Source organism: Xiphias gladius, chromosome 10, assembly GCF_016859285.1.
Source record: "Xiphias gladius isolate SHS-SW01 ecotype Sanya breed wild chromosome 10, ASM1685928v1, whole genome shotgun sequence".
Lineage (NCBI taxonomy): Eukaryota > Metazoa > Chordata > Actinopteri > Istiophoriformes > Xiphiidae > Xiphias > Xiphias gladius.
Genome location: NC_053409.1, coordinates 26,103,212 through 26,130,749, shown reverse-complemented (window position 1 = coordinate 26,130,749; position 27,538 = coordinate 26,103,212). Strand labels below are relative to the sequence as shown.

Genomic DNA, 27,538 nt, shown 5'->3' with positions numbered 1-27,538 from the left:
GACCCACTCCCCGACGCTGAATAAAAATGAGCTTCTTTATCATGTGTACCTGAGGGGCTGAGAGACTAAAGTTTGGGTCACATCAGAGAAGTGTCGGGGGGAACGCCTCACTCACTAAACTCTAAAAACTTCCTTTACATGGAAAAACTCAGGCCGAAATCATCTGCATGTCATAGCTGACAAGGAAACTTATGAAATAATACGAACTCTAGGAGTTTTAGACATTTTCATCCTATAAAATTCTCTAGTTTCAGACGTCGATGATTTACTCGTACCACAAGTTGATTTTTGGTCATTTGAAAACTTAAGATATCTCATTGGACACAGAATACACGTTGCTCCAGGCTGAAAAGGGCTCCGCTTTCCATAACCCCTGGGAGGCTGACACTGTGGGGAGTCTCTGGCAGTGACACCGTCACCTCCGATCAGCCGCGAGAATTGGAATTCTCTCGGAACGCTCAGATTAAAACCCATCATTTTGAATGAAGCTTTCTTAGTACTGGGATGAGGACACTAGAACCAAATCTGTTGGTTTTTACAAACGATAAAAGGCTGAAAAGAGAAATGAAACGAAATCCATCGGGCTTTTGTGTAATGCCTCTGCACGAACGCACCTGCGAGGGGTAAAAACGTGAAAAGCTAATATTTGAGATAAACAACTCTCTTACTTTAACATTCGTCTTTACAACTTGTATCCTTACATCATCTCAGCATTTGTGTGACCGGCCTGTTGGGCTTCATGTGTGCTGTACAGAACGCTGAGATTGCGTGTCGTTTTTCCACTTTCTTTAAACTCATTCAGGCCAAGGAGAGTCTTTGATTTCACCCTTAACAGCATCACGTTGAGACACTGAAACACACAGAGTGGAGCTCAGTCTTTACCGTTCAGTGCAGTTTTTAGGTTCTGGTTCCTCGCTACTGTCCACTGTTCTGTTTACTTCAGCCTACGTCGCTGTTCTAATTTTAATTTCAATTCCTACCTTTCAAATGAAAATACCGTCCTTTTCTCTCCACTACGTTTTTCTGACGGCTACTCGCTACTTTGCAGTGTCATCATTTTTGCATTTCTCGCGATCAAAATGCTTCTAATACATATTTACTTTTATGTAAATAAAAGTTAGAAAGCAGGACATTTATTTGCAATGGAGTATTTTTCCTCCGTGACATTTATGCCTTTATTCAAGTATTTAGTATTTATCTTCCTTTCTCCCCTTCGGTCTTGTTGAGAGCCTCTTTTTTTTTGGTTTTTTTTTTTGTCCTTTTTCCTTTTTTTCTATTACATTCCGGATACATAGGGCATGATACACATCTTTTAAAACACACACACACACACACACACACACACACACACACACACACACACACACACACACACACACACACACACACACACACACACGTACACGAGACAGCTTTAAAACAGACCCATGTGCACAAATCCCTTCGCTATAATCGCCTATCAATTTATCTGTTTTCTGCATTTAAGGAGCAGGTACTTTCATCACAATCCATAGGGGTTACAGAGCACACGCGCACGCACACACACACACACACACACACACACACACACACACACACACACACACACACACACACACACACACACACACACACACACACACACACACACACACACACACACACACACACACACACACTAAGCCAGCGGTGGTCACATCGAGTTATGCTGACATGGCCTAGCATCTGCTCGGCGGCTTCAGAATGATACCGATTTGCACTTAAATGAGTGGATTTAAGTGGCGCACCGCCATTACCACTCGGCCATATGTGATCCCAATGTCTTTATCCTGCATTACAGTGAGGAGGATGAGAGGGAGATGAGAGAGGGAGGGGGGAGGAGGAGGGGGAGAAGAAAGGAGGAACGGCAGGAGACAGGGCGGAGGGGGCGAGGGAGATTAGGACAGACAGCAGCAGCAGAGAGAGAGAGAGAGAGAGAGAGATAGTGGGGGAAAAGAGGCATAAAGGAGAGAGATGGATTTGTAATGAGCGAGAGATGGAGCTGAGAGGAAGATGTTAAAAGAGAGAGAAACAGATAGGGAACAGAGGAGGAGGATTACATGATGAGGGAAGAGGGAGACAAGTGTCAGGAGCTTTGACAGAGACAAAATACTGAAAAGCATGAACTGTTAAACAAACGCAAACAACAGCCGGGTCAATACTGGTCCCGATCTACGAACCTCAGACCATGTATCACGGTCTCATCTCCCGCAGCTCGGATGTTTTAGTCACTGAGTCGCCCCTAAAATTTGCAATGGGAAAAAAAAAAGATCGCTGAAACATACTCATCAGAGGGCACAGTCTTCTTGGCCATCTATGGGGCGGAAAAAACAAACCACGCTAACATGACGTACTCTGACCAGGAAAGGTCTCTCCCATCAAAGTAACTGCAAACCATGTAGAATCAAGCCGGAGCTCGTCCTCTTACTGCAACTGATCTGAACACACAAGGATTCAAGTTGAACACAGCTTCTGTTCTGCGTGAAGATGAAATGAAAACCTTGAAAACCTTTAATTCTACAGAGGCCGACTGAGCAACATTCAGACCTTTCAGACTCCTACGACAAACGGCAGCGTGTCGTCCACGCGACGATGCTGGTCGCTAGTTGAACTAAACAAGCAGAAAAGAGCTAATTGGACGTTTGTTCCCGGAGAAACCGGAGCAAACAAGATGGGAGTGATTTTTGTCAGGTTTTTTTTTTTTTTTAGTGAAGAGGAGTGAAGAGAAAGGGAGGTCCGGCATGTCGGGTGGATGAAGAGCGGGTGATGAAAATCCCACCCAACTCCACGGTACTAACTATAAGTAAGTCAATCTGCTGGAGAAGGCCAAGAGACGTGGCTGAAAGCTCTGGAAACACAACGTAACGGGACCTTATGGGACAGAGGACACAGCCTTCATGTCTCCCCATGGGTTGTCGATCAAAATGCCTTAAACTACAGCTGTGACCTGGAAGAGACGCATTAAACCTCAACCGACCCAACTGCAGTCGCCACACAGCGCTTTGACCCCAGGTTCTGCAGACTTGCCCAGCATCAGGGGACTGGTCTGGCTCCTTAGATACAGCATTAGTCGTCCTTTCATCTTTGAACTCAGTCTATAGGCGTAGATTGGGGTATGGACAGTGGGGACATGTCCCTAGCAATGGCGGGATAGCGCTGAATTGTCCCTGACAATATTTTTTCCTGATGTCAAAAGACCTTTTTACATTTAGTTTCTTGTGAAATTATCTATCAATTTTACATAATAGTTTTAGTCTCAGATTTATATGAAAAAATAACGTGTGTTTATGGACACAACAGAACATGTCTCCGTCTCCGCCCTTGTCTCAATCCCTCCTCGTCTCTTCTTCACTTCTATCTCCTCACTACCAACTTCCCACTTTCTTCCTCTCTTCCCTCTTCCAACCAGAACTCCCGTCTCTCCTCCTTTCTTCCTGTCTCCTTCTCCCTCATCTTTTCCATTCTCCCCCTCTTCCTCCTGTCTTCCTTCCTTTGCTTCTACCCTTCTCACGATCCCTAATCCCCTCCCACCTTCTTTTGTCATCCTTTTGTCCCTCCCACATTCCACCTTTCGCCACCTCCTCTTCCTTTTTGCCTCCATCCTTCCTTTGCCTCCTTCTCTCCTCTTCTTGTTCTCCCTCTTTATACTCTCTCCAACTCTCTCTTCCTTTTCTCCCCACGCTGTCTTTCCTCTTTTCCCTCCTCTTCTCTACCTTCCCCTGTTCTCTTCCCTACCCACCTACATTTCCTTGTTCTTTTTCCTCCCTCCCATCCTTGCTCTTCCCTTTTATCTCATCATCTCCTTCCACCTTCCCCGTCTTCTTTTCCGATTCTCAATCCCTCCTTTTCTCCTACTCTTTGCCTCCTTCCTTCTGTCCTCGCCTGCTCATCATTGTAGCCGTTTTCCTCTCTCTCTCTCTCGCCTACTTTCTCCTCTCCAACTTCCACTCTTCCTTTTCCAACTCCCTTGATCCCTCCTCTTTCCTCCTTCCTCCCCTCTCCTCCCCACGCTCATGTCCTCCTTCTCTCCCTTTCTATCTCCCATCCTTCCAAGCTTTCTCCCTTCGGCTGATCTCTCACTCCCTCGTCCTCCTCCTCTCTCCTCTTCCCCTAGCTACCCTCTCCCTCTCTCCCCACCTCTCTCCTTCCATCCTTCTGTACCTCCTCCTCCTCCATTCCCTGACTTATCTAACCCCCCTCCCCTCCCCCTCGCCACTTCCAGGTGTTTTGCGGGGATAAAGGATTGATGAAGCCATCAACTCTCTGCTCTTGACATTTACAAAAAACCCTCCAAGCAAACGTCTCCTTCCCTCCCTCTCTCTCCCTCCCTCTCCCTCGCTCACGTTATCTCTCTGCAGAGCTACCTCGCTCGTCGTTCGCCCGACCACATCATTAAGACCCAGTAATTAGGGCTCATTTGTAAAGCCAGTGTAAATAAAGAGCCCATAATGGTCGGGATATCACTCACACCAAGGCGTAAACTAGACGTGTGCGCAACTGCGCGTATGTGTGTGTGTGTGTGTGTGCGTGTGTTTGGGGTTGACAGGAGGCATTAGGAAATTAGCGCCAGTGTCATTAGCGAGCTAGAATACAGAGTGTGTGGAGTGTAAAGGTCTTAGATTCAATGTGCTTGTGTGGGAGGACAGAGAAAAGTCTCTCTCACATGGTGTAAACACATGCAGTTTTTCAGATTAAAGCATTAAAGGGGTTCGTTTTGGGACTTGTGAGTGACAAAAAAAAAGAGTGTGGTCATCATGGAAGCAGCCCCTTCCTTCCTTCCTCCCTCCCTTCAAACTCCACGTCCCTGTTTGTAGAGCAGGCTTTCTTTCTGTTAAAAAATTCGTATGTTGCGCTCAACCAGCCCCTTTAGCTGCAGCGTAGGGGAGAAACTAGACATGTCATCGATGTCCGTGACTCACTGTCATTCTGAACTCAACTTTTAATCAGTGTTTTAAATGACTGAAAAATATCACTGCACACCGTTACGTCCAGGACCAAGTTCAACGATGCGCATTGTTTCTCGTTGCCTTTAAAAATGACCTGTATGTTTTGTGATTTCACGCCCCTTTCACCAGGATGACATTGTTCGTCACTGCCTTCCACAGCTCTTACAAATCACCGTAACAAAAGTGAATAAAAGTAAACACAACGTTCAGCACTTTGTGTCCGTAATAAAATCCTCGTTGATCCTCTGAACCATCCTAGGGACACCTAAAATGTCCTCAAGATCTTCTGGAACCCATACACATGCATCCCACGAACTCCCTCAGAATTCACTGTGCCCCCATCCTTTTTAAGACACTACACACCCCTTGAATAAACATCTATCAGCGATCCTGGAAACCTCTGAAATGCCGCTAAACTCCCTCGACAAACTACTGCAACTTGAAATCCCCTTGGGGCTCCTCATAAACTACTATAAACTCAGTGGCTCCTTGAACACCCTCAAACATCCTGGTACCAATCCATGGACCTGAACCCCATTCAGAAATACAGTAAAATAAGAATGTCTACAATCCCTGCCCTACTTTGAACTCCTCAGAAACTCCTAGACCCCTGACAATAACCCCTGTAACTCCCTGATAAATCTTTGTACCCCCCTTAAACACAAAACAACATCAAAGTCCTTCTGAAACCCCCTTAAGGACACCAGGGAGCTCCCTACTTGACCTGTGTGTGGATATTTCAACAACCAAACTGAAATTAGCCTTTGAGAAGCCTTCAAGGAATGCTTTAACCCCTTTAGGAATCCATTTAACATACTCTTGTACATACTGATACTCTTGAAAAGTCATGGGATCATATGAGACACCCTTCAGCATTGTAATTCTCACAGACCCTAAAACTCAAACATTGCTTGAATCTCTTCAGACCAATGAAATGTCTTCGGGTGATCTTGGAACCTCTTCGGGGACCCCCAAAATCTGCCTAATACGATATGGTGAAAATGACCCCCTCAGGTACAGTATATTCATGCATAGCTTAACAACAAACACACAAAAACCATGAAACGTTAACAATATCCTTGAGAGACCACGACACCTCTCAAAGAAGTAGAGGAATCTCTTCAAAGACCCATGAAATGCCTTCAAGGCCACATGGAACCTCCTCAAGAACCCCTGCAACTCCCTGAAGGACTTACAAGACTTTCTCAAATTGCAGGTGTTGAGACGAGTGAGCTTTCATCAGAGAGCGATACACTCTTTGCATTAAATGCGACACAGACTCCAGAAGGTCAGTAGCACTCTGAGCGTCACCTGCGACTCTCACCTTCAGATCAATATGTTTTCCTATCGATTGGCAGTGCGGCCCGAATGGCAGAGTGTCAATCAATCTGTGCCTGTCCATAAAAATTATCGCTCGTCAATGTGTTTATTTGCATTTAATGATCTTAATTAGCTTTCCCACACACACACACACACACACACACACACACACACACACACACACACACACACACACACACACAGACTTTACCTCTCTCCTTATTCATATTGAAGTCTGTCCTCCTCTCTCACCTCCTGCCCTCAATCCCTCCCCTTCCTCCCTTTCCTCTTCTTAATAATCCAAAATGTTCAGAATAGAGTTGACTCTTTCCCCTTAATCTTTACATTCTCTGTCCTTTTGCCCCCCCCCCATCCTCTCCTCCTTATTATTACTGCTGTGACCAAATGACCAACAAACAAAACAAAACAAAACAAAACAAAATGCAAAAGAACCAAAACTTTTCATCCTGGATCGACTGATGTATTGAAATGGTAAGCGTCTTTCAGACCCGCGTCTCATTGCTTAAACGTTCTGAATAAGAACTCGAGTCACTTACAGAAAACTCACAACGGCGATCCTACAAGGTCAGGTTTGTAACATGGCACGGGTCTAAATAGAACGCCTTCAGCAGCGCAACATAAAACATGCCCTAATAGAAATGAAATGCATGTCGTGTTCCACCTTGTCAAGAGCAATTAAAATCTCACACACACATAAAATAAAATCACCGGATTAGCCAATTTTTTGGTTGCGGAGATTATTCTCATGTCAGATCAATCTGTAAAAATGATTTTTTTCCCCTCATGGAAAAATAAGTTAAAAAAAAAAAAACACCACCGAATTAGACCAGGAAACCTCGTTCTATATTTTTAATTTTCGTCCATGTCAGCTGCATGAATGGGTAAATGAATATCTGGCAAAAACCTTTTACACAGAGTATATGAGCAAACAGAAATTAAATGGGAGTCCTAACTTTACGTCTTGTCACTGCCTGCTTTTGCACAGTCAGACATCAAAAAAGGCCCAGTCACGCCAACATTCTGCAGCGAAATCACATTAATTCCAGTGGAAATACCATCGTTGGCGGATTCGCTCACGAGGACAAAGCAAATATGTTTTAAAATCCATTACTGACGCAGCCTGTGAGAGGACAGAGAACCGTGCTCGTGCTTTATACTCAACACTGTGACACCCAATGCCAAAATATGGCCTGAGCATCGTTCCCTCTATCATGTCTGAATAAAGCCGTAACAAAGACACCGACGCCTGAGTGACGACAAGCCAACGCTTTATCAGACAGATGAACCCGACAAAGTCATGTGTTCCACGTGTGAGAGGGGCCGGATATAAGATGAGAGAAGAGGAGGTGGTGGGGGAGGAGAGAATCGGGCGTAGCTAAGGTTAAGGTTTGGAGAGAGCGAATGTATCACGTCACTTAGAGTCCTCGCCAGCACAGGTGTGTGTGTGTGTGTGTGTGAGTAGACGTGCCATTAAACACGTCACCTCTGATCCGCGCTGAAATAAAGTCACACCTCTCCACATGCGCACAGAGACACATAAACACCATATATCAGACACGCACACACACACACGCTTGTCGTGCTCCCGGCACACACACAGTCCAGAGCACTCTATGCACTTATGTACACACACCATTCTGCCCTCTCACTTCAATAAAGCAAGCATCAATTTTGGTCTCCGACGGCGATGCTGATCTCTTTACAGCTTCCACGGCATCAAAGTAATGGCCGGCTGTAAATCTGAACCCGAGGAGGAGATGGAGAGGAGGAGCAAGATTTCCCAAGAAATGCGTTGACGTCTGAAATGTCGCCTCTTATTCTCAGATTATGAAATGTCTCCAAATGAAGGGCACCAGTCACGATAACATCCGCCCCTTCAACTTTGACCTGGACGAGGGACCAGCATCCAGACGGATACCGGTGACGTCCGCCAACTTTTCTGTCAGTTGAATCCAGGAAGTGTGAGAGGGGAACAGTCTGCAAAGTGATCGTTCATTCAGTGAGACGCCTTCTGATATTCTGTCTTCCTCTTCCTGTCCGTGAATCTGCTGTGCAGTGCCGAGGACTGTCTGAGCCGCAGAGCTCCGTCGTTGTCCAGAAACGATTCAAAACACATCTGGGCGACATGTTCCTTTGTCACCGGGAGCACGCACACACACACACACACACACACACACACACACACACTGTAGTTTATTCCGACTCAGACCCACACACACCAGAGTACTCACCACGGCACCAGCCAAAGCACTGTTTCCTCCTGTGTGTCTGGTAAAGACTACGGGGAGCGGCTGTTTTGGGGAACTACCTGTTGTAAATGAGGTTTGTTTTTGCTTAAAGAGTTAGAGCTTCGGCCGGAACCAGTGGGTTCGGAGCTGAGAGCCGCAGACGGAGGGAGTCGGGAAGTGCCGAGGGGCGGACTGACACATTGTTGGTCTGGGTCTTTTCATGGGACGGCCCTACCTTTCATGACGGCATGAAAGGACACATAGACCATATCAACCATAGACACCTTAGACACATATCAACTGACACTAACGCCCTTAAAGTCAGACTAAGGCATTTAACTGTCAACGTCACACAAACTCCTCTATCAAAATGCTGCTGTGAATATTGGAAAAAGAAATAATTTCACTTAATGTTAACGTAAGATTCTCATCCCATTATACGCATGTGAGAGAGCAGGAGATGTTTTTGTGTTTTTCTCTCTATTTTTAAAAATACTTATACATCTAGTAGAATCTTTGGTGGCGGTGTCCTCCGGTGTCGGTCGATAAAAAATGCATGAAAAGTAGAATAAAATGAAGTATGTGTGTGTGTTGAAGAAAAGGAACAGAATTATTGTGTGACCTCTGACTCCCGAGGAGGGAAGACGTGGCCGGAGAACCTTTTTTACATCGCTGTGTTTTCCATTTGTTCTCACCGCGCAGCTGCACCTTCCGCGGCCGTGGAATAAAAACTTCAAACTTTCGGTTTGAATCGTTTCGGCTGCGGCGCCGATGACCTTGAGACGTTAAGCCCACCCGCCTCACCTCCGGTCCCTCTGAAACGCGCGAGGGGGAACGTGAAGCGCGAGCGCGCGGAAGCAGAGCGGCCCCCTGAATCCTAACGCGCCGCGGTGCTTTTAATGCCGTGAGGTCGAACAGAGCGAGCACCGGGCGGGTCAGAACCCCAACTCACCTTCCACCATCACTCATGTCTCTGATGCATGAAAAGAAGAATGAGTGGAGTGTGTGTGAAGCTAAATAACCAGCTGAGGGTGTGTGTGTGTGTGTGTGTGTGTGTAAGGAGTGTGTGTCCTTCAGCAGGTCAGAGTCCTTGCTTCACCTCCCGCTGTCTGTCTGTCTATAATGTATGAAAGTGTCTCCTCTGACTTTAAATCCTCGCCATGCAGGCGGAGCGTCACCTCTGACCTCACGCTGCAGCTCGCTGTGCAGCTTCATCCATTTCAATGGCAGCCGTCTATAAAGCCCTGTGTCTAGACAACACGTGCGCAGGCACACACACACACACACAAACACAGTACGAGACACAAAGGTTTTAACGTGCACACACACATTCAAAAACAGCCGTTGCTCGGTCACTTTGCTGTTTTAAATTCTCCTCATTTTAACCAAATTTCCCTTTAAAAAAAACCACAGTTCTATTTAAAAGCATCGCATCAGTTTCAGCTGATCTTCATCTTTTGTCCCCCCACGCATCAAACTTGGCTCCCGGTTCGGCCACGAGACGACACTGTTGGACGTCGTTTAGAGCAGAAGAGGTCCCCTTGTGGGGAGGACGCGTTTGGGGGAGGAAGTTTGGGACCCAGGTCTCGTTTCCCGTGGGTCCTTTCGAATCAATTTCAGTCTCCTGACTCCTGAATAGAAAGAATTTCACTTAAAGCCGAGGTAAGATTTTCATCGTGGGCCCGGACGTGTTTCATTATTGAACTTCAATAAGCTGGGAACTTGCAAAGGACGGGACTTTCTTTGCCTTTTAAAAGGCTAAATTGACGCAGCGGAAGCTGGAACATCCTGTCTTATGTATTTTACTGTGAAATAGGAGAAATCCTGGGCCCCGGTAACGGCCAGTGTCTAAAACTGCAGGATCCCACGTTTCCCGAAAGGCAGCGTGAATGCGTCTTCCGCGACAATCACACGTCTTTCGTCGAACCCTCGGGGACAGAATGTCTCCCCACTGGAGACACGAAAGACATCGTGCAACTGTGGACAGGTGAACTCATCTCGACTCCCATCACACACACAATGAACTGAAGGACGAGCAGCTCTGATCTCAGCAGGATGATGTCACACTATCTGGTCATCGCGTCAGTATGCGTGTGCGCGCGCGTGCGGGTCTTTGTCTTCATTAGTGTCTACGTGTGTGTGCGAGTGAGTGTTTTTCTTTATCAGCGTCAGTGTGTTTGCATCTGTGTGCAGGTGTTTGTCTTCATTAGTGTCTGTGCGTGTGTGTGTGTGTGTGTGTTTTTGGTCCATGGTAGCGTGTATGTACATCTGAACATGCTACGTGTGTGTGAGCCCCTTTTTGTTGTCTTAATCGCTGTGTGTGTGTGTGTGTGTGTATTTCCTAATTCTCTTTTGAAGGTGGATCTTTCTCTCGACGTTTCTGCGTCTTTTTGTAAAGAACGTTTTAATTCTGCTTCAATAATTCTTCCTGTTATTAGTGAAGAAACTGAGTGAGATTCATGGTTCAGCTCTGAAAACTCTCTACAGCTTTGTCCTGGATAAACAAAAGAAAAACTTTGTGTCTAAATGGTCCCATCACTTCCCTCCCTCCTCATCTCCTCCATCCTCTATCCTCCTTTCCTCCGTCCTCTCCTCCTCCTCCCCTCCCTCCTCTCCTCCTCCCTCCTCCCCTCTCTATCCATCATTTACAGAAAGAAAAGAAAAATACCAAATTAACGAATGTTCTTTCTTCAAGTCTCAGAAAATGAAACTTTGGTGACGAGCGGTTTGACACGAGTCGACGGGGACCGGTCTTATTGTTGGCCGTCGTATCTACTGTGCGTTTCCCTGTGAGCCTGCCCCCGCCGCCCGCGCCACGTCCCATCATCCCCCTGGTGTGTCGGCGTGGCGATCACTCGGAACAAAAGGCGGAGGAAGCTCTCGGAGGTTCAGATAACCTCCTGCAGCTTTCTGTCAGCATGCTAATACGCCTCCTTTCACACCGGATGACGGGGACGCACGGGCACGCAACCACACACACACACACACACACACGCACACGCACACACACACGCACACACACACACACACACGCACACACGCACGCACGCACGCACGCACGCACACACACGCACACACACACCTGAAAGACACAAAGTACATCTTTTGTTAAGACGGAAAACAAAGATGGAACGATTAAAAATGATGATCCTTCTCTCTTTCTTCCTCAGTCCTTTTGGCATCTCTCCTCTTTTTCCCTCTTCTCCTCATCTCTTTTCCTTTCCTTCGTCCTCTACCTCTCTTCTTTTATCACCTCCTCTTTTACTCTCCTCCATCTAACGTCATCTCCCCTTATCTCTATCTGTCCTATGGTTTCATCCAGTGTTGCTTCTCCATCTATCTTTTCATCTTCATCCACATTTTTTCCTCTCTCCCCACCTTCCTTCATTTTCATTCGGTCCTGTCTCTCTTCTTCTCTCTTCTGTTTCTCCATCTCAATTCCCTTTCTCTCCTTTTCCCTCCCTTCCTCCACCCATCCTTGACAATCCAATCTCACCATCACTCTTTTTCTTCTATCCCTCCTTTCTTTACATCTTCACAAATAAAACCAAACTGTCTTTCCTTCCCTCTTTACACTTATCTATCAATTTTCTCTTCTTCATTTTTTCTTTTCTTTCCTCTTCCCCCAAGTGTCCTCCATCCCTCTATCCTCTGCACTGCATGTTCAGATTAACCAAAATTTCACCTTTTATTCTTTCTCTCTTTAATTTCTTTGTCTTTGTCTTTGCATTTCTTTCTTCATTCCTTTACTCCTCCTTTTCTATCCCTCATCCCTCCATCTGAAAGAGTTTTAAAAGGTAAAAATAAAAAAAGAATCTTTTTTTTTCTTTTCCACTGATCTTTCTCACTTCACTTTTCCTCCTTTCTCCCTCTCTCCATCCCTACATCTTTTAGCAGGACAAACACACACACACACACACACACACACACACACACACACCTATTAGAATTATTATTGATATATTATCAGAATAACATGGCAGCTCCGGAGTCAGCGCAATCAATTATGAATGAAACTCTCTCTCTCTGCGTGTGTGTGTGTGTGTGCGTGTCTGTGTGTGTTTGTGTGTGTGTGTGTGTGCGCGTGTGCTTGAGTTCACCGGGGTGGCTCAATTAACTGTGACCTTCCTCCTATCCACCCCTCCTACTCGTCATCATCATCGTCACCCCATCTCCTCACTCCTCCATCTCCCAGAATGCCCCTCTTTGACCTCATGCAAATGGCCGACCTCTCAATCCCACGGGACAGAGAGAGAGAGAGAGAGAGAGAGAGAGAGAGGAGGAGAGAAGAGGGGGAGAACAGGGAGAAAGAGAGGGATGAGGAGGTCGAGAGAGTCAGAAGAAGAAGAGAAATAAGAGGCAGGAAAGGATGAAAGTGAGGTAGAAAAAAAGCGAATTAAATTGAAATAAAAAAACATACTTCTATTTTGCTCAAACTTGATAAAATAAAGAATAAAAATGAAATAAAATAAAAATATTAAAATAAAATAAAATATTACATGGGAAATATAAAATAAATACACTTGATTTACAAAATAATAAGAACAATCAAATATACTTAATGAATATACTGAAAGGTATATTAAAAATAATTAAAGGATAAATGGATAAAAAAATCAAACAGTAAAATATTTAGTTAATTGAAAATTAAGTTTAAATAAAAATGAAATGATTTTAAAATATAATACAAATATAAATATAATTAATTGATAACAAAATGAAAGAAATATGAAAAAAATTACAATTTATAAAAGGAATAAAAATCAAGTAATAATACAATTTTAAAAAATGGTGGAAATAAACATTGAAATGAAAAAAGATAAAAACAGAGTCAATAGATAATAGATGAAAAGAGGATTAAAAAAAAAAGAAAATCCAAGGGGTGAAAAAAAGACAAAGACAGAGGAGGAAAATAAAGTTAAAACAGATGAAGAGAGTAATGAATGAGAGGGAGGAGGGAACAGATCTTCTCCAGGAGATGATGAAGAGACAGGGAAGAAGAAAAAGGAGGAAAAGAAGAAGACAGGAAAACACATTCCATATTGATAAAGGAGAGAAAACTGGCTCAGGTGCAGATCCATGCAAAAGACAAGATCCGATGACGGCTGACGAAAAGGAATTTTCTGATCAGGCTGTGAACCGTGATCACGTTACATAACCTGCCTCTGCTGCTTCTTCCTCCGCTTGTTCAGTTTCAGAGTCGCAGCTTGTCTCCAGAAGAAAGTTGCAAATGAGAACAGGGCGTAGCGCCACTCTGTCTCCTATTACATCTGCCATATCGCAGTTATTCGCTTCGACTGGCCACATTTTCAAACCCTCCTGCCTCTTTTTCTTTTTTCTTTTCCTTTTGTTGTTGTTGTTGTCAGATACAAGGACTTATCTCTTCATATAATGATCCGTCCTGTCGCCTGGTACTTTCTCTGTCTGAGCTCTTTTGTCCTGCACACGTGTGCGTGTAGAAAGCCGGACTGGACTGACAGTGACATACGTTGACGGTTTTAACGTTTCCTGGTTATGTTGATTTAAAAAAAAAAAAAAAACTATCTGGGGAAGCATCGCGTTTCTAACAAAGGATATTTGTAACTGTAAATCAGTTGTACACACACATACAGCCAGTGTCAGTAAATAAGCACCTGAAAACGTTTCTGAAGGTGAACAACTGCACGTCGGTGTTTTCCTTCTCCGCCCTGGGAAGTGAGGCCATCGGCGCCTTCACACACACATTTATACGACGCTCTGCTTTCAAGGTTTACGGGGGCTGTAAGAGAAAGTGTTTCCGGGTTCGTGGACGTCGGTGGGGACGTTGTGAGACCAGAGGAAAGGAGCAGGCGGCAGTCTGACAGTCTGCTGGAGCTGCTTAATGCTAATTCATTCAGTGTTCCCCTGCAGACCAGCAGCAGCCCACTGGGAATACTGGGAGGAGTGTGTGTGTGTGTACATTATTGCCAGCCCTCTCTGAGGGAATGTGGATTGGAGTGAAAGAGAGCAGAGATCAGGCTCTGCCTCGCTTTCCAATGACCCTGTGTGTGTGTGTGTGTGTGTGTGTGTGTGTGTGCGCCCGCGCGTGCGTGCGTGCGTGCGTGTAGTGAGAACAATAACCCTCAAGTGCACTGGTGTGTGTGAGCAAAAATGACCTTGTGTGTGTGTGTGTGTGTGGCAGCAGGTCTGAACACTGGAGAGCCTCTTTAAATGACAAAGACAGAAACAAATCGCTTCACACACCTCTGACAGACACATGCACACACACACACACACACACACACACACACACACACACACACACACACGTCGCCTGGAAACAGGCCAACTCAATCCAATGCACAATAGGAGAAAAAGAGAGAGACTCGTCTGGTGTGTTGATCGCCCTGCTCATGTCTGTGTAAGAGAGGGATTTAAAGGCTCATTCCGCCATTTGTTTGCCATCTCTGACACCGGTGACTAACAAACAAACAGCGGTGGAAGTCAACTGTAAGTCTATCGGCAGCGTGCTGTCATATTCACGTCTCAGTGTAAATGTGGTTGTCGTTTCTGCTGAATCGGGATCGTGTGTGAGCGAGTTCCACCTCCTTTGTGCTGAGCTGACTACGAGGACACGAGGAGGGTCAGGTTTCCGTCAGAGAGCTGGGCGCAATACAGAGATACCCTGGTCTACAGATGATGAAAAATGGATACAGCGGCTCGATACTGACGCTTTTAAGTTCCCAATCTTTTCCTCAAAAGCCTGGAAGAGAAGGCGAGATGGGGTTTAATGGGGATTTATCTCATTCTTCCAGTATCATAAAGATGAACGGTACAGGTTTCGTTAGTGATTTATGAACTTCTCTGCAGTCATGGGCGCCTGAAAATCTGAGAAAGTTTTTCAAATTGGTTTTTCTTTAGTTCCGTACTCTTTGTGATATGTTCGACCATGAATATGCAACATTCTGGAGCTGGTTCGTAATTATTTGTGCGGGCCTGTAGGCCACTGTCAAACAAGTAGAAAAATTAAAAAATATGACTCAAAGAAAGTCGAAGTTTTCCTCTTAAATTCAACAAGGACTTGGAGGAAGGCAGAGCGGGCGCCATTTTGAAGCCAAATTCTTCATATCACCCGTGTGTCATGCACGCAGTGTGCGTGTGTGCGTGCGTGTGTGTGTGTGTATGTGTGTGTGTGTGTGTGTGTGTGTGTGTTTGCACTCTCCCACGCTGCTGCATATGCCGGGCTGGCATGCAGCAGGGCTGGCTGCTGACCATATTTGGGCGTAACGGGCGAGAATCCAGCAGACTAATTTGGGTCTGGCCAGGACGATGCAGTTATTATTTTCCTCTGGACCATCAGGCAGAGGACACACAGCCATCTGCTGCACAAACACACACGCACGCTCACACACACACACACACACACACACACACGCACACATCTCAATTAGATCAGTAAGAGGGCAGCTGCAGGCATTGCCTGCTCTCATAAACAGAAACACACACACTCAAACGCACAAAAACATTTATATGTACATGAACACGCGCGCACACACACACACACACACACACACGCACGCAGCATGCTGTGTTGTTGGATCAACAGGGTGTTACAGAGAGAGAGATTCTCCTGCTGTCAGCCTCTACAGAAAACGACAGGAGAGAGACACAAAGTATGTTTCCATCCACCTGTTTCATGTGCATTTTGAACGAGTGAGCACATGAAAACCAACAAAGAGACGACGTGCTGTATCAAAAAAGATTGCTTTTAACCTCTTCGACCCTCCGGACACAGGTTTTGACCATCTCGGAATATCCGCGGTACCGTCCGCATGCCAAATGATGCAATTTCCAGTGGACCGACTGAAATAAGAACACGTGGCACGCCGGATTAACACACCTAGTGACGCCACAGGCCCGGAGACGAAGACAGCAAAAGATGCAGAGGTTACGTTTGGCTGAACAACAAATGCAATATAAAAATAGAAGAGATGCAGCGGCTCATCGCTCCCGTAAACAACAACACCAAGGAAACTGCTTCCAATCGTTTATTTGACTGCAAAGGCGGCCTCCAGTCGTCCACCAGAAGGACCAGAACAGTATGGACATGCTGCTCAATGACGCACTGGTCCAAAATAGTTCGACTTCCGAGGAGACGCAACACGTCGGCCGATGGGTGATGAGGAAGCCGAGCCGACATTTCCATTTCTGTCGATACCGACTCCTCCTTTTTCTCGACGCTCCGAGTAAATTCAGCTCGTGTTCGTTCTTTCTGCCCCAGCATGCACCGAGAACAGGAGGGGCGGTGCAGGTGACGCAGAGACCCAGGACGTACGATAAGCAGAATTTTTTTGTTCTTTGTTTTTCAAGGAGCTACCGTTTAAAGCCTACGCGCTGCGCGAAGGCCCTGGGTTTCGCCAAAAGATGTGCGAAGCCAGACAATGAGGCATATTTGATCCGGACAGTAACACGGCTACGCTCGTAGACTCACTGATCACAGAGGTGTTGACTGAGTGGCGTCACCACAGCTGGCTGTTAATGGACAGGATGTTTTACTGGCCAACTCACTTGGCGACAGCCTTGGTTAGCGAACACAGAATGAGCCACATTTTATCACGGTGTGGAACCACTCAGGGGTCAAAAAAAGGTCAACAGGAACGGGCATTTATACAAGTCATTACTTTGACATCCAGTCCAGTCTCCTAACCTCATTGGATGACATTTTATTCCCGAAACGGTCACATCACAGTCTGTTTTCCTCGCAGGTGCCCAAGGAAAACAAGGACCCATGCGACCAACGACTATAGGGCACAACCAGTACCGGCAACGTGCTGGGTCTGAACCCTCATCCCGGAGCTGAGGGTGCTGAGCCTTTTGAGGCAAATTTGCGATTTCGGGGTTTCACAAATCCAACTGAGTTCACTTGACAGGATCCCTCCCCTCCATCGCCATAACAACGGCAAAACATGCTAAAGCCACACAAGTAAACCATCACAGGTGAAAAACAGCCATGGGATCCCATGGTGCACCAGAATTAGAGGAGTTACTGCAGTTTGTGTGGCCATGTGCATCATGATCTCTTCAGCCATCAGCTTATACCAAAGGATCTATATTTATATTATTAAGCCATTTTGGGCAACAATTGGACAGCGACATATCTTTTGTGTCTATGTCTTTATAGTGTAGGAGTTTAATTGTTGTTTGGTTTTTTTTTATTTACTGAAGCGCCGTGATGGTATATAATGAATAAAGAAGAATAAAAAGACTGATTAAACCTCTGTCCCGCGGCAGCCATAACAAACTCCGGCTCGTAAACTTTTTACTGCGAAGAATTAAAATTCAAAAACGGAGAGAGTTAAAAAAAAAAAAGAGTTGGGGGAAGGGAGGATTTTAACTTTACTCAGCGGTGGTGTTTAATTACAGCTGTGCTCTTTGTTAATGACTCTATTAACGGCCTGTTTGATTGGCCAGCCACGTCTGCCGTCTCCCCGATGAGACAGCGAAGAAACAAGTTAAACTGGCAAATCCTCTTTACACATAAATCTGCCTGAAGATTGTCTCAGCGCCGGCCACCGAGCGAGAAAATTCATAACCTCGTCAATTTGTCAAAAGGCTTAAACCCAAACCCCCCCCCACCACCACCCAGCCATTTTTCCTGCCCGCCACGATCTAATTAAAGTTGAAAAATAATTAGCGATATATTTTCCTTCTTTACAAAAAAAACGAAGAAGAGGGAAGGGCAGTGATTAAAAGAGGAGAGGAGGAAGGAAGAGCAATTAAGAGGATGGAGGTTGACGAACTCTGTGTACACATGTAGGATTACAGGGTGAGACTCGTAAAAAGCAAAGACAAGCTCGATCGCTCTCTCTCTCTCTCTGGCTTTCACACTCTTTTCTTTTTTTTTTAAATCTGCGTGCCACTTCTTCAGCAGCTGATAAAAGCCAAGAGAACAAGATAACCAGCTCGGCGGAGCCGGTGGAAAAGCTTAGGGGACCCGATTTGACAATTAATCAATTATTTGATAGAAATCATTAATCAATCTTGGTGGGGGAATTAATCCAAGATGGGGGGGCAGGAAAGAGAGAAAGAGAGAGAGAGAGAGTGACACAGTGACAGTGGGGGAGAGAGAGAGAGAGAAAGGGGGAGAGTGATGTGCCTTCCTCTTTAATTTGGTAAACTGATTGGCCTTTCTTCCTCGCTCCCATATCTGAGAGCTTCCTATATCTAATTTACAGAGACAAGGAGTTCACATTAAACTAATGGACACAGTGAGAGAGAGAGAGAGAGAGAGAGCTAATGCACATTATGGCATTCCTCCGTAGAAAACAATGTTGTGCTCAGCTCACAGACAGCGAAGACTGGATTTCTACTGTCTGAACATTACACAGACCAAGTTCTGTGGTCAGTGAAAAAAGCTGCATTCGTTATTAAATTATCATAATGATAAGAGGCAACAAGTAGATGAGATAAGAAGCTCGTCCCTACCCTTGGGCGCAACCCTTAGGAGTGAACCGGCCGCAACCGTACCGGACCTTTGTTCTCCTGGCAACGCTGATATGACCCATAGGAGCGAATCGGCGGCAGGGGCACTAGACCTTCATCGTCATGGTAACAATAAGAAGGTCGTGGAAGGGTCGTGGATAAAAGAAAACAGCACTGGCAATCAGTCTCGCAGGGAAACAGACCGGGACCCTCTCATCCACCCCGACCTCCTCCTAACGTGGACTTTGCGGCTCCTTGTACCACGTCACCCGACCTCCTCCTCTGCTCCCATCGTCATTACAACAGCCGCTAGATGTCGCCTAACAATAAACATAACCATGGGTCCTAATAAGTTGCTGCACGGACGGGCTCGTTTTGTACAGGACGACAGCCTCACAAAGTAGCTGCATCAGTTTTTTAACCTTACATTTAAACAGAAACTTCCATAGACTACTATGGTCAGTGGCCCAGTCTGCTATAGCTAGCACCACAGACCGAGAGAGCGGATACACTGGATTGCATTTCACTCCACGCAAACGGTGGCTGACACCTAGAGCTTGGGACAGACCTGAAGACGAGCTGAAACCTGGACTGTCTCCACCAACTTGTGTAACAGTGATCTGTGCTACCACCAACCACTTCCCCTCTCACCTCTGTCCAAAACGCACGGGCAGGAAAGGAAGCCTCAGGATTTTAAAGATGAGGTGAACAGAGAAGCAAGTACAAGGACACACGACACTCATGCGGTAAACGACTCCCATGGTTCACAGTGGAAGGAAAGTGACGCTTTTCTAGTTTTCTAGCTGCTGTTGTGTAGATTTGTCAAAAGCACAAACTACTGCTGGAGGACAGTGGCGACTTTTGCCAAGATGAGAGCTCAACGGGACGTATCGCCGGCTGCAGGCAGAGTGCAGGAGCCCACGGAGGAGATGGCGTCGCGCATGCTGCAGCCTTTAGCGTTGTGCCGCGGTGCATTCAAGCACTGTGGGAAGCTCCGAGGTGGGAGTTTCAGCTGGTCAACCGCAACTTGTTTTTAACGGGGAAAAGAGCTCAAAAAAAAAACAACACATGACCTTTCAACGATGACAACGCAGCGTGTGAACAGTTGACACATACATTCCCAGATGTCCAGAAACGCTACAATACTACAGAGGATAATATTAACACCACAGAGAAATTAAAATGAAGTAAATCAAGTAAATGTTTCCTAGTGTTTTACTGCACATTACGTCTTTACTTCTGTACTTCCTGCTTTAATTAACACGTCCTGGCAGTTTGAACTCAAGCCTGCAGACGCTATGAGGTAAACAGGGGAACATGATGGTTTGAATCCCTTTTAATTCGCCAACACAAACACACACACATGCTCAGCTTGTCAATACCGACTTATTAGTGCCTCCAAGGTTGATTTGTCGACCTTCGGGATGGACGCCTCTCTCTATTAACAGGAACTGGTGGAGAGTGAACCAATTGAGACGCAGAACTCGTTACCAAGCTGACAAAGTAAAATGAAGTGTCCCACGCCACACACACACTGCAGCAATAAAATATGCGTCGGCGCTCGCTGCACAAATCAACAGCCGTCCGACGAGCTGATGAGATTTTAAATGAGCCTTAATTTGTTGGGAATTGTCTTTGGTAATGAAAGGAGAGAGGGATGGAGGGAGAGAGAGAGACAGAGAGAGAGAGAGGAAGAAGAGAGGAAAACATAAGAACCAAGTAAGAAACAAAAATAATGGCACCCAACTGTGAGACGTTTCATTGGGATTTTTTTTTTTTCTGGATCAGCTAAAGACAGTGACATAACATACAGACAAACAGGTGCATGACTTACCTGTGACAGTCCAAGGTAGATGGAGACGGTCTCCGAGATGTAGAGGAAGCGTCCCTCCTTGTTTAGTGCAAATACAAACCCGTCCAGAGACTGAAAACACAGAAACACACAGACAAGAGAGGCGGAGTTTTAATTCACTTCAGAGCAACGTTGAAATACCGACGTTCCACCGCCGAAGAGCGAGAGCTTGTCGGCGAGGTTCCTGATGCGTTTCAGGCAGGAAAAGGGGCACAGCTGCACAACAGAAGAAAGGTTTTGATACGAAAACCAACGCCGCTAACACGTTGGAAGAGGTCACCGCCGATCCTCCTGAAACCGCCACTAATGGTACAATTTCATTCGCGCATCGCGCTGAGGAAAAGGTCTCTCGACAAACTCATGCACCCGGCCGCGCAGGCAGAGGGTACGCTGGGGTGTGATGAGTGGTAACTGTAGTGGCGCTTTTGACGAGTCATCGGGAGGAAACATGCAAGTGAAGCCCCGAACCATTACAAAACTCAACATGTGCGTGATAGATACACTGTGTGTGTCCTTACGTTACATTAGATTACGTTACAGGTGCAGGCTGCCCACAACACACACAGTTCACACTGAGATGATATCGCAAACACAAAAATAACTTATCTAGGCCTTTGGGAAACTTAGAAACATTGACGCTTGATCGGTTAAAGAAAATCAATTGTACTAAAGTAATAAATCTACTCTTGTGGTGTCAGAGGTTTTACAGATGTCTTTCTTATAATGGACTGCTGCTGCTGCTGCTCTTGCTGTTGCTGTTGTTGTTGTTGTACCACAGTTTCCCACTGGGACAAACTGGGAACGAAGCTAACTGTTCCACACTGTGTCCAGCTCTCTTCAGACATCTGTGGTAAAGACTGTTGGACAACAGGTCACTGACGATGAGCCTGATGCGGGAGGTTCATAAATATTTACCTGTTTTTCGTGAGCAAAATTCTCTTTGAACTCAGAATTGAACTCAGAACTTCAATCAGACAAATGGAAGTTAGTGAGAAATTCTGCCATCATTTATGCAGCGGCCATCCCGGCCACCGTACCTTCACCACCTCCTCTGTCTGTTACGATAGCGTGACTTCTTCTGCTGTTTCGTAGCAGTTACAGTCACAACGGATGAAGAGAAACTCATCGTCGAAATGTGAAAGAAAAACCCAGAACTACATGTATACGACGCAAAGTCCTGGCATATAAAGATAATATTTAAAAAAAGACATTGCCAGGAGAACTGTAGCAGAGATATTTGTTCCTCTGGTGAGAGATCAAGTAAAATAACACACACATATCACAAAGCAACACTCACTTCATGGGGCTAGATACATTTTCTAGTGTTCTAGGGTTGTACTGGAATTTCCAGTTACTAGTGAGGCTGCCAGTACCAGCTCACCAGAAAGCAGCATTACACTCCTTCCGACATCTTCAGTTACCACTGTTTGCCAAGGATGGGTGTCTTTTTAAAATTATGATGATGATGATGGTGATGACGATGATAATTTCGGAGGCAAGGGTGGAATACGTGGCTGTAGGCTGCTGCACCTCGGTGGCTAAATGATTGGACAGCGCCCCCGCCCTCTCCGGAGGTGTCCCCATTAAGCAGTAAAGTTGAAATGAACTGTAGGAAAACTTTGTTACAGGCCCGAGTCATTTAGTACAAGTAAAAGCTGAACATTAATTAAGTAAAAGTATTCATCTTGAAAATGTAATTAAAGTATTAAAAGTAAAAGAAGTTACACTGCGGCAGGATGGCCCATGAGAGTAATATAAGCCTAAAAATCTGCAAGGTTGAAATGCTGACTCACCCATTGCATCGGTCTCGCACTGCATTTCTGCTGCTTCCGGTGTGTGTTACGGGCGCCATGTAACGCACACAGGAAGCAGCCTACGTGTGGTCGCCCTTGGCGTGACGCTACACAATCTGACAGACTCAGATTGTGACGCAAGTCTACTCGGTGTTCTGCGACAACATGGCGCTAACTGAGAATAACGACCAACACTGGTAGTAACGCGTCCTGCGGCGGTGCTACAGCACTACACAGGAGGTCTGTGTCTTCTAACATCAGACATGTGGAAAGGTAAGTCTGTGTCTCACACACACACACACACACACACACACACACACACACACACACACGCCATCTGAGTGTGTCTAATTGTGTATTTATGTGAAGATCACGGCGGAACACTAGACTTCAGCAGCGAATCGCGCACACACGCACGCAAATACAAAAACGACGCAGTCACACACCCACACCCACACACCCACACATTCACACTCACACACACACACACACACACACACACACACACACACACACACACACACACACACACACACACACACACACACACACACACACACACGGGCAGGTCTGAGCGTGTCTAATGCTGTCGTTATGTGAAGATCATGGCAGAACACTCGACTCCTTGAGCTCAATACACTGACTCACACACACACACACACACACACACACACACACACACACACAACGGCATTAATACTCCAGAGGTCAGTCAGGTTAATTACATGTGGTTCCCTACTGTTGACAGGTCTGCTTTTCTCTGTGTATGTTATATGCTGACACTCTGAATACACTGTATATTTATGACTGTATCTCTATTATTCATATTAATCGTTTGCATGTTTATGTAGAGGGAAAGGATGAGAAATATAAAAAGGTTGAAAAGAAAAAGCAAGAGAATAGAAAAAAGGAAAGAAGAACTAAACAAAGGCCGATGAAAGATGTGTTTGTATGAAGATTTTTCTTGTGATGGGCTGAGTCAGTGGGACGCCTCGTATGGTCGGTGGCGCGCTGACATAAATCAAAAAGAGATGAGAAGAGAATAGAGCTCGGTGTTAAATTGATACCTGGTATTGAAAAATGTGTAACAGTCAAATCAATTGGCACCTTTGGTTTGAATGTTTGGAGACGTTTAGAACGGCTTTTCATTTTTGCAGGGTTCTCTCTCTTTTGGTCATTTTAAAAAAAGGTGCTGTTGACCTTTAACCTCTCGTGCCTGGCTAGTCAAACTGATACTTACCGTGACATATATACGTGTGTGTGTGTGTGTGTGTGTGTGTGTGTCATGGCTGCTCCCTGCCTGTGTCCGTTTAGTCTGTCCTCTCATCTAATGAGATGCTAATAAGATGTTAATTGTCAGTGAGCCTCATCAATGTCCATCCATGCTGGGTTCCTCATTAACATGGGTCTGACTCATTCTGTGTGTGTGTGTGTGTGTGTGTGTGTGTGTGTGTGTGTGTGTGTGTGTGTGTGTGTCTCAGCCTCCGTGTGCATACATGTAACTATGTATTTGTTTGTTATGTGTATATAGACATGTAACTGTGTGTATTGCCAGGTTTTGGTCCACATTGCTGCTCTCCGTGTTTTCACCCTTCACACTAACTGTCGTCGTCCTCTAACAAGTCAATTATCCTCAGATGACATTTAAACATATCATTAATGCTAACTAGCTTAGCATCAAAGGTTATACCTAGCATGCTATAATCTAGGCTAAGCAGGGCTGACATGACGATCATTTCTAAAGGTTGTGAATAATATATAACACATATACATATAGAGTGGATGAATTGAAACCAGATTATTTGCATGGTAAATGTAAAGGAAATGAACCTGAACAGTCCAGTACGTCTCCCACTTCATTGGTAAACGTGTTGTAGTGTGTCTAAAGCTGGATTTATGCCTAACGTCACGTTCAGACTTACTCGAGCCCGATGTGAAAGAACACGGCCCCCTCGTTCATTTGAATGGAGCCGGTCCGTCGGCGAAAGGGGATGCTAACATATGTGTGATCAGGCTGCAGTGTGCTTTAATCATATTCCCCACGGTTCCTGTCTTTATGTTCTTTCATTTATCATGTGACGTGAGCAGAGGTGGGCTATGGACGTACTTTAGAACTGGATTTATCTTCTTGTAACTTCTATTTCTTTGTGTCTCCTACTGAATGGCAGACCACTGCCATCCAGGCACCGTGTTCGCGTTTAGCCAATGATGGGAGCAGCAGGTTTCCGAAGGGGGCGTAGGACCGATCCTTTCTTCTACTTTCTTCTACTGCATCCACTCTTATCAGCCTCCACCGAAATCAGAAATGTGCAGGAGAAAGCACCAACTGGCCATGTAGACCAATTACAGGTTGTGTTGTCTCCATCTGTCGTATCTGCAGCCGCTGTAGCACCGCACATCAGCTACGGCATAGTCTAAAGTTGATGACCGGCTTAGCTATGACAGATACAAACGTAGCTGTCATAGTCTTTAGCGGATAGAGTCACAATTCTTCAAGTCAGTCTTAAGGCAATCGAAACATCCACAATCCCTTTTTTTTTTTTTGGACATCTTCAAAGTTACTGATATTTCACTGTACAATTTCTTCTTTCTGTGTCCCTGGACCGTCTTTCCTTCTTGAGCTGAAGCCCTCATATTAGCTTCAGCGCAGACAGGGGTTGGTCATAATGTTTCGGCCCATCGGTGTACGGCAGATTTGAAAGTGCTCCGTGAGTGAGCGTGGATTGGAACATTTATTTTAATGGCCCAGTATGAAAGGGGGAAGGGATACAGCAAGACAAACACGTTTCAATGTTCACATGGGTAACTACATATTAAGACAGACTTAAAAAAAAAAAAAAAAGAAGACGTATATATGCAAGGAGTGTGTGCACATCTTTGCTATATGCAGGGGCTCAAACATTAGAGTTATTAACAACCGCTAGTTGGGTAATGAACCTAAATTAATGGGGATCTCTTACTAGGAAAAGTACTTTTTTGGGAGACATTAGTGGGTCCCTACATTGCTGAACAGGCTTGGAGGATTCAGGGAAGACCTCACGATGTTGACCTGTCTTATAAACCTTTGTAAATGTGCTATTTTCCATTATTTTTCCTTATTTTCACTGATGGAGGCTGCTGAGGTTTCTTGGAATATTGTGACACAACCAGTAAGCCTCTGTAGGTCATGGATTACTTCATGCCCCTTTAAAGTAACACAACACAACAGTGAAAAAAGGCTGAGATGTGGAGATAATCACAGCCCGTTTTTTTCTTTTTACAGTTTTATCATCTTGTCTGATTGAGGTCTAGGTTTAGCAACGAGCAGCTCCAGGTGAAGGGAAGCGAATCTGCCCATTTCAGAGGGATTAAAATGGATTAATTAGAATTGGAAAGCGAGTTGAAAGGTGGAAGCGAATGTGTGTGTGTAAATTATGCTGATATGACGCTGATGTAAACACTGTCTTTCTCACACACAGACATAGATGTGCTGTAAACAAACATAACCTTGCTGACTGCTTCATTAAGTCCCAGGTTTCCTCCCAGAGGTTAAACAGGCCTCCGATTATTAGAGCAGCGACTCCAACCAGACCTCACACCACACACTGTTTTCTGCTGCATGTTTGTTTTTTCTGCCTCTTTCGGTTTACACATGGAATTATGTACGGGGTCGGCATTGTCTCGAAAGGTCAGTGAAAGGCTGTAGGATGCACAAAGGTTGCTGTAACACTCAGAAAACAACATTCAAGCCTCCATAACTGACATTTTCTGCAGGAGAAACATTCTCATTAAAGGAAAACCCCCGGTGTACCGCTGATAAACCTAACCAAGCAAGCCTGGTCCATGTCCAACCTGGTCCTTATCAAAGCCCGATCAAAGGCAGACCTGAGCCTGACCTAGGACCGGTTCAAGCCCAATCCAAGCCCAAACCTGAACCAAGCCAGACCTGAATCCAACACACACTGGCACTGATCTCCATTTGGACGTACAGTTCTTGTTAAGATAAAGGTAGCGGATACAACAAAAGACAGAACATCTTATAGAAACACAGTGGCTTCAGATTTTGGACCGAATTTCACCTGACCACAATCCAAGCTCCACCTGGTCTTGATTCACCTCTGACCTGAGCCGGATCTTAATCTGAGCTCAACCCAAGCTAAGATTCGACTGCAAGCAGGCACCAAACCCTGCTCTGATGGAACACCCTTGTTATTATAAAATGGAGGCAGATCTAGCAACAGACAAAACCTACTACAGTGCTGCATCAGTTTAAAACTTTAGACGTGGGCTCACCTTAGCCTGATATATACCTGATCTAAGCCCAATTTGAGCCAACCTGTGCCTCATATGGGCCAGATCCAAGCCAAATCTAAGCGCATCCAGACCCTGATCCAAAACACATCTGAGGTTGATCAGAGACTGATCTGAACCAGACCTGCGCCCAATTCAAACCACACCTGAGCCTTATCTGAGGCTGATCCAGGCCCAATCTGTGCCTGAACCAGGCCTGGTGTCCAGCACAACTTCCCCAGCACACGAGCAGCCTAAAGGCAACAAAAACTGTCTTGAGATGAAAACTCCTTTAACTGAACTTTAGTTCACATCACGCACATGAAATATGCCCGAAAACATGCCCTAAAAAACGGTGGACCTACGACGAGAGGGAACAGTGGAACCAGAGGAAGCAACAATGAAACCAGTAGATCCAGTTCAGCTCAGCTCAGCCTGTTTGGTGGAATGTTGTTTTTCATGCCCTTTGTTGTTTTTCACTTGTATTTGCATATTAATAACACATACAGACACTCTGGGACTTTAGATTGGTGTGTGCGTGCGTGTGTCATGTGTGGTTAGTACATATGACTTGCAGTGTGTGTGTGTGTGTGTGTGTGTGTGTGTGTGTGTGTGTGTGTGTCTATGTTTTTGCCTGTTAATTTTTGAGTG

General features: G+C 45.4%; 1 protein-coding gene across 1 annotated transcript in view; it reads right to left on the bottom strand.

The window, feature by feature from the left end:
• The window catches only part of LOC120795531 (neuronal PAS domain-containing protein 3), a 244,038-nt gene that overhangs the window by 83,753 nt on the left and 132,747 nt on the right, over nucleotides 1-27,538 (bottom strand). Inside the window, exon 5 of the mRNA XM_040137522.1 lies at nucleotides 20,808-20,897. Within this exon, the coding sequence (XP_039993456.1) occupies nucleotides 20,808-20,897 (90 nt within the window). The remainder of the gene's footprint in view (nucleotides 1-20,807; nucleotides 20,898-27,538) is intronic.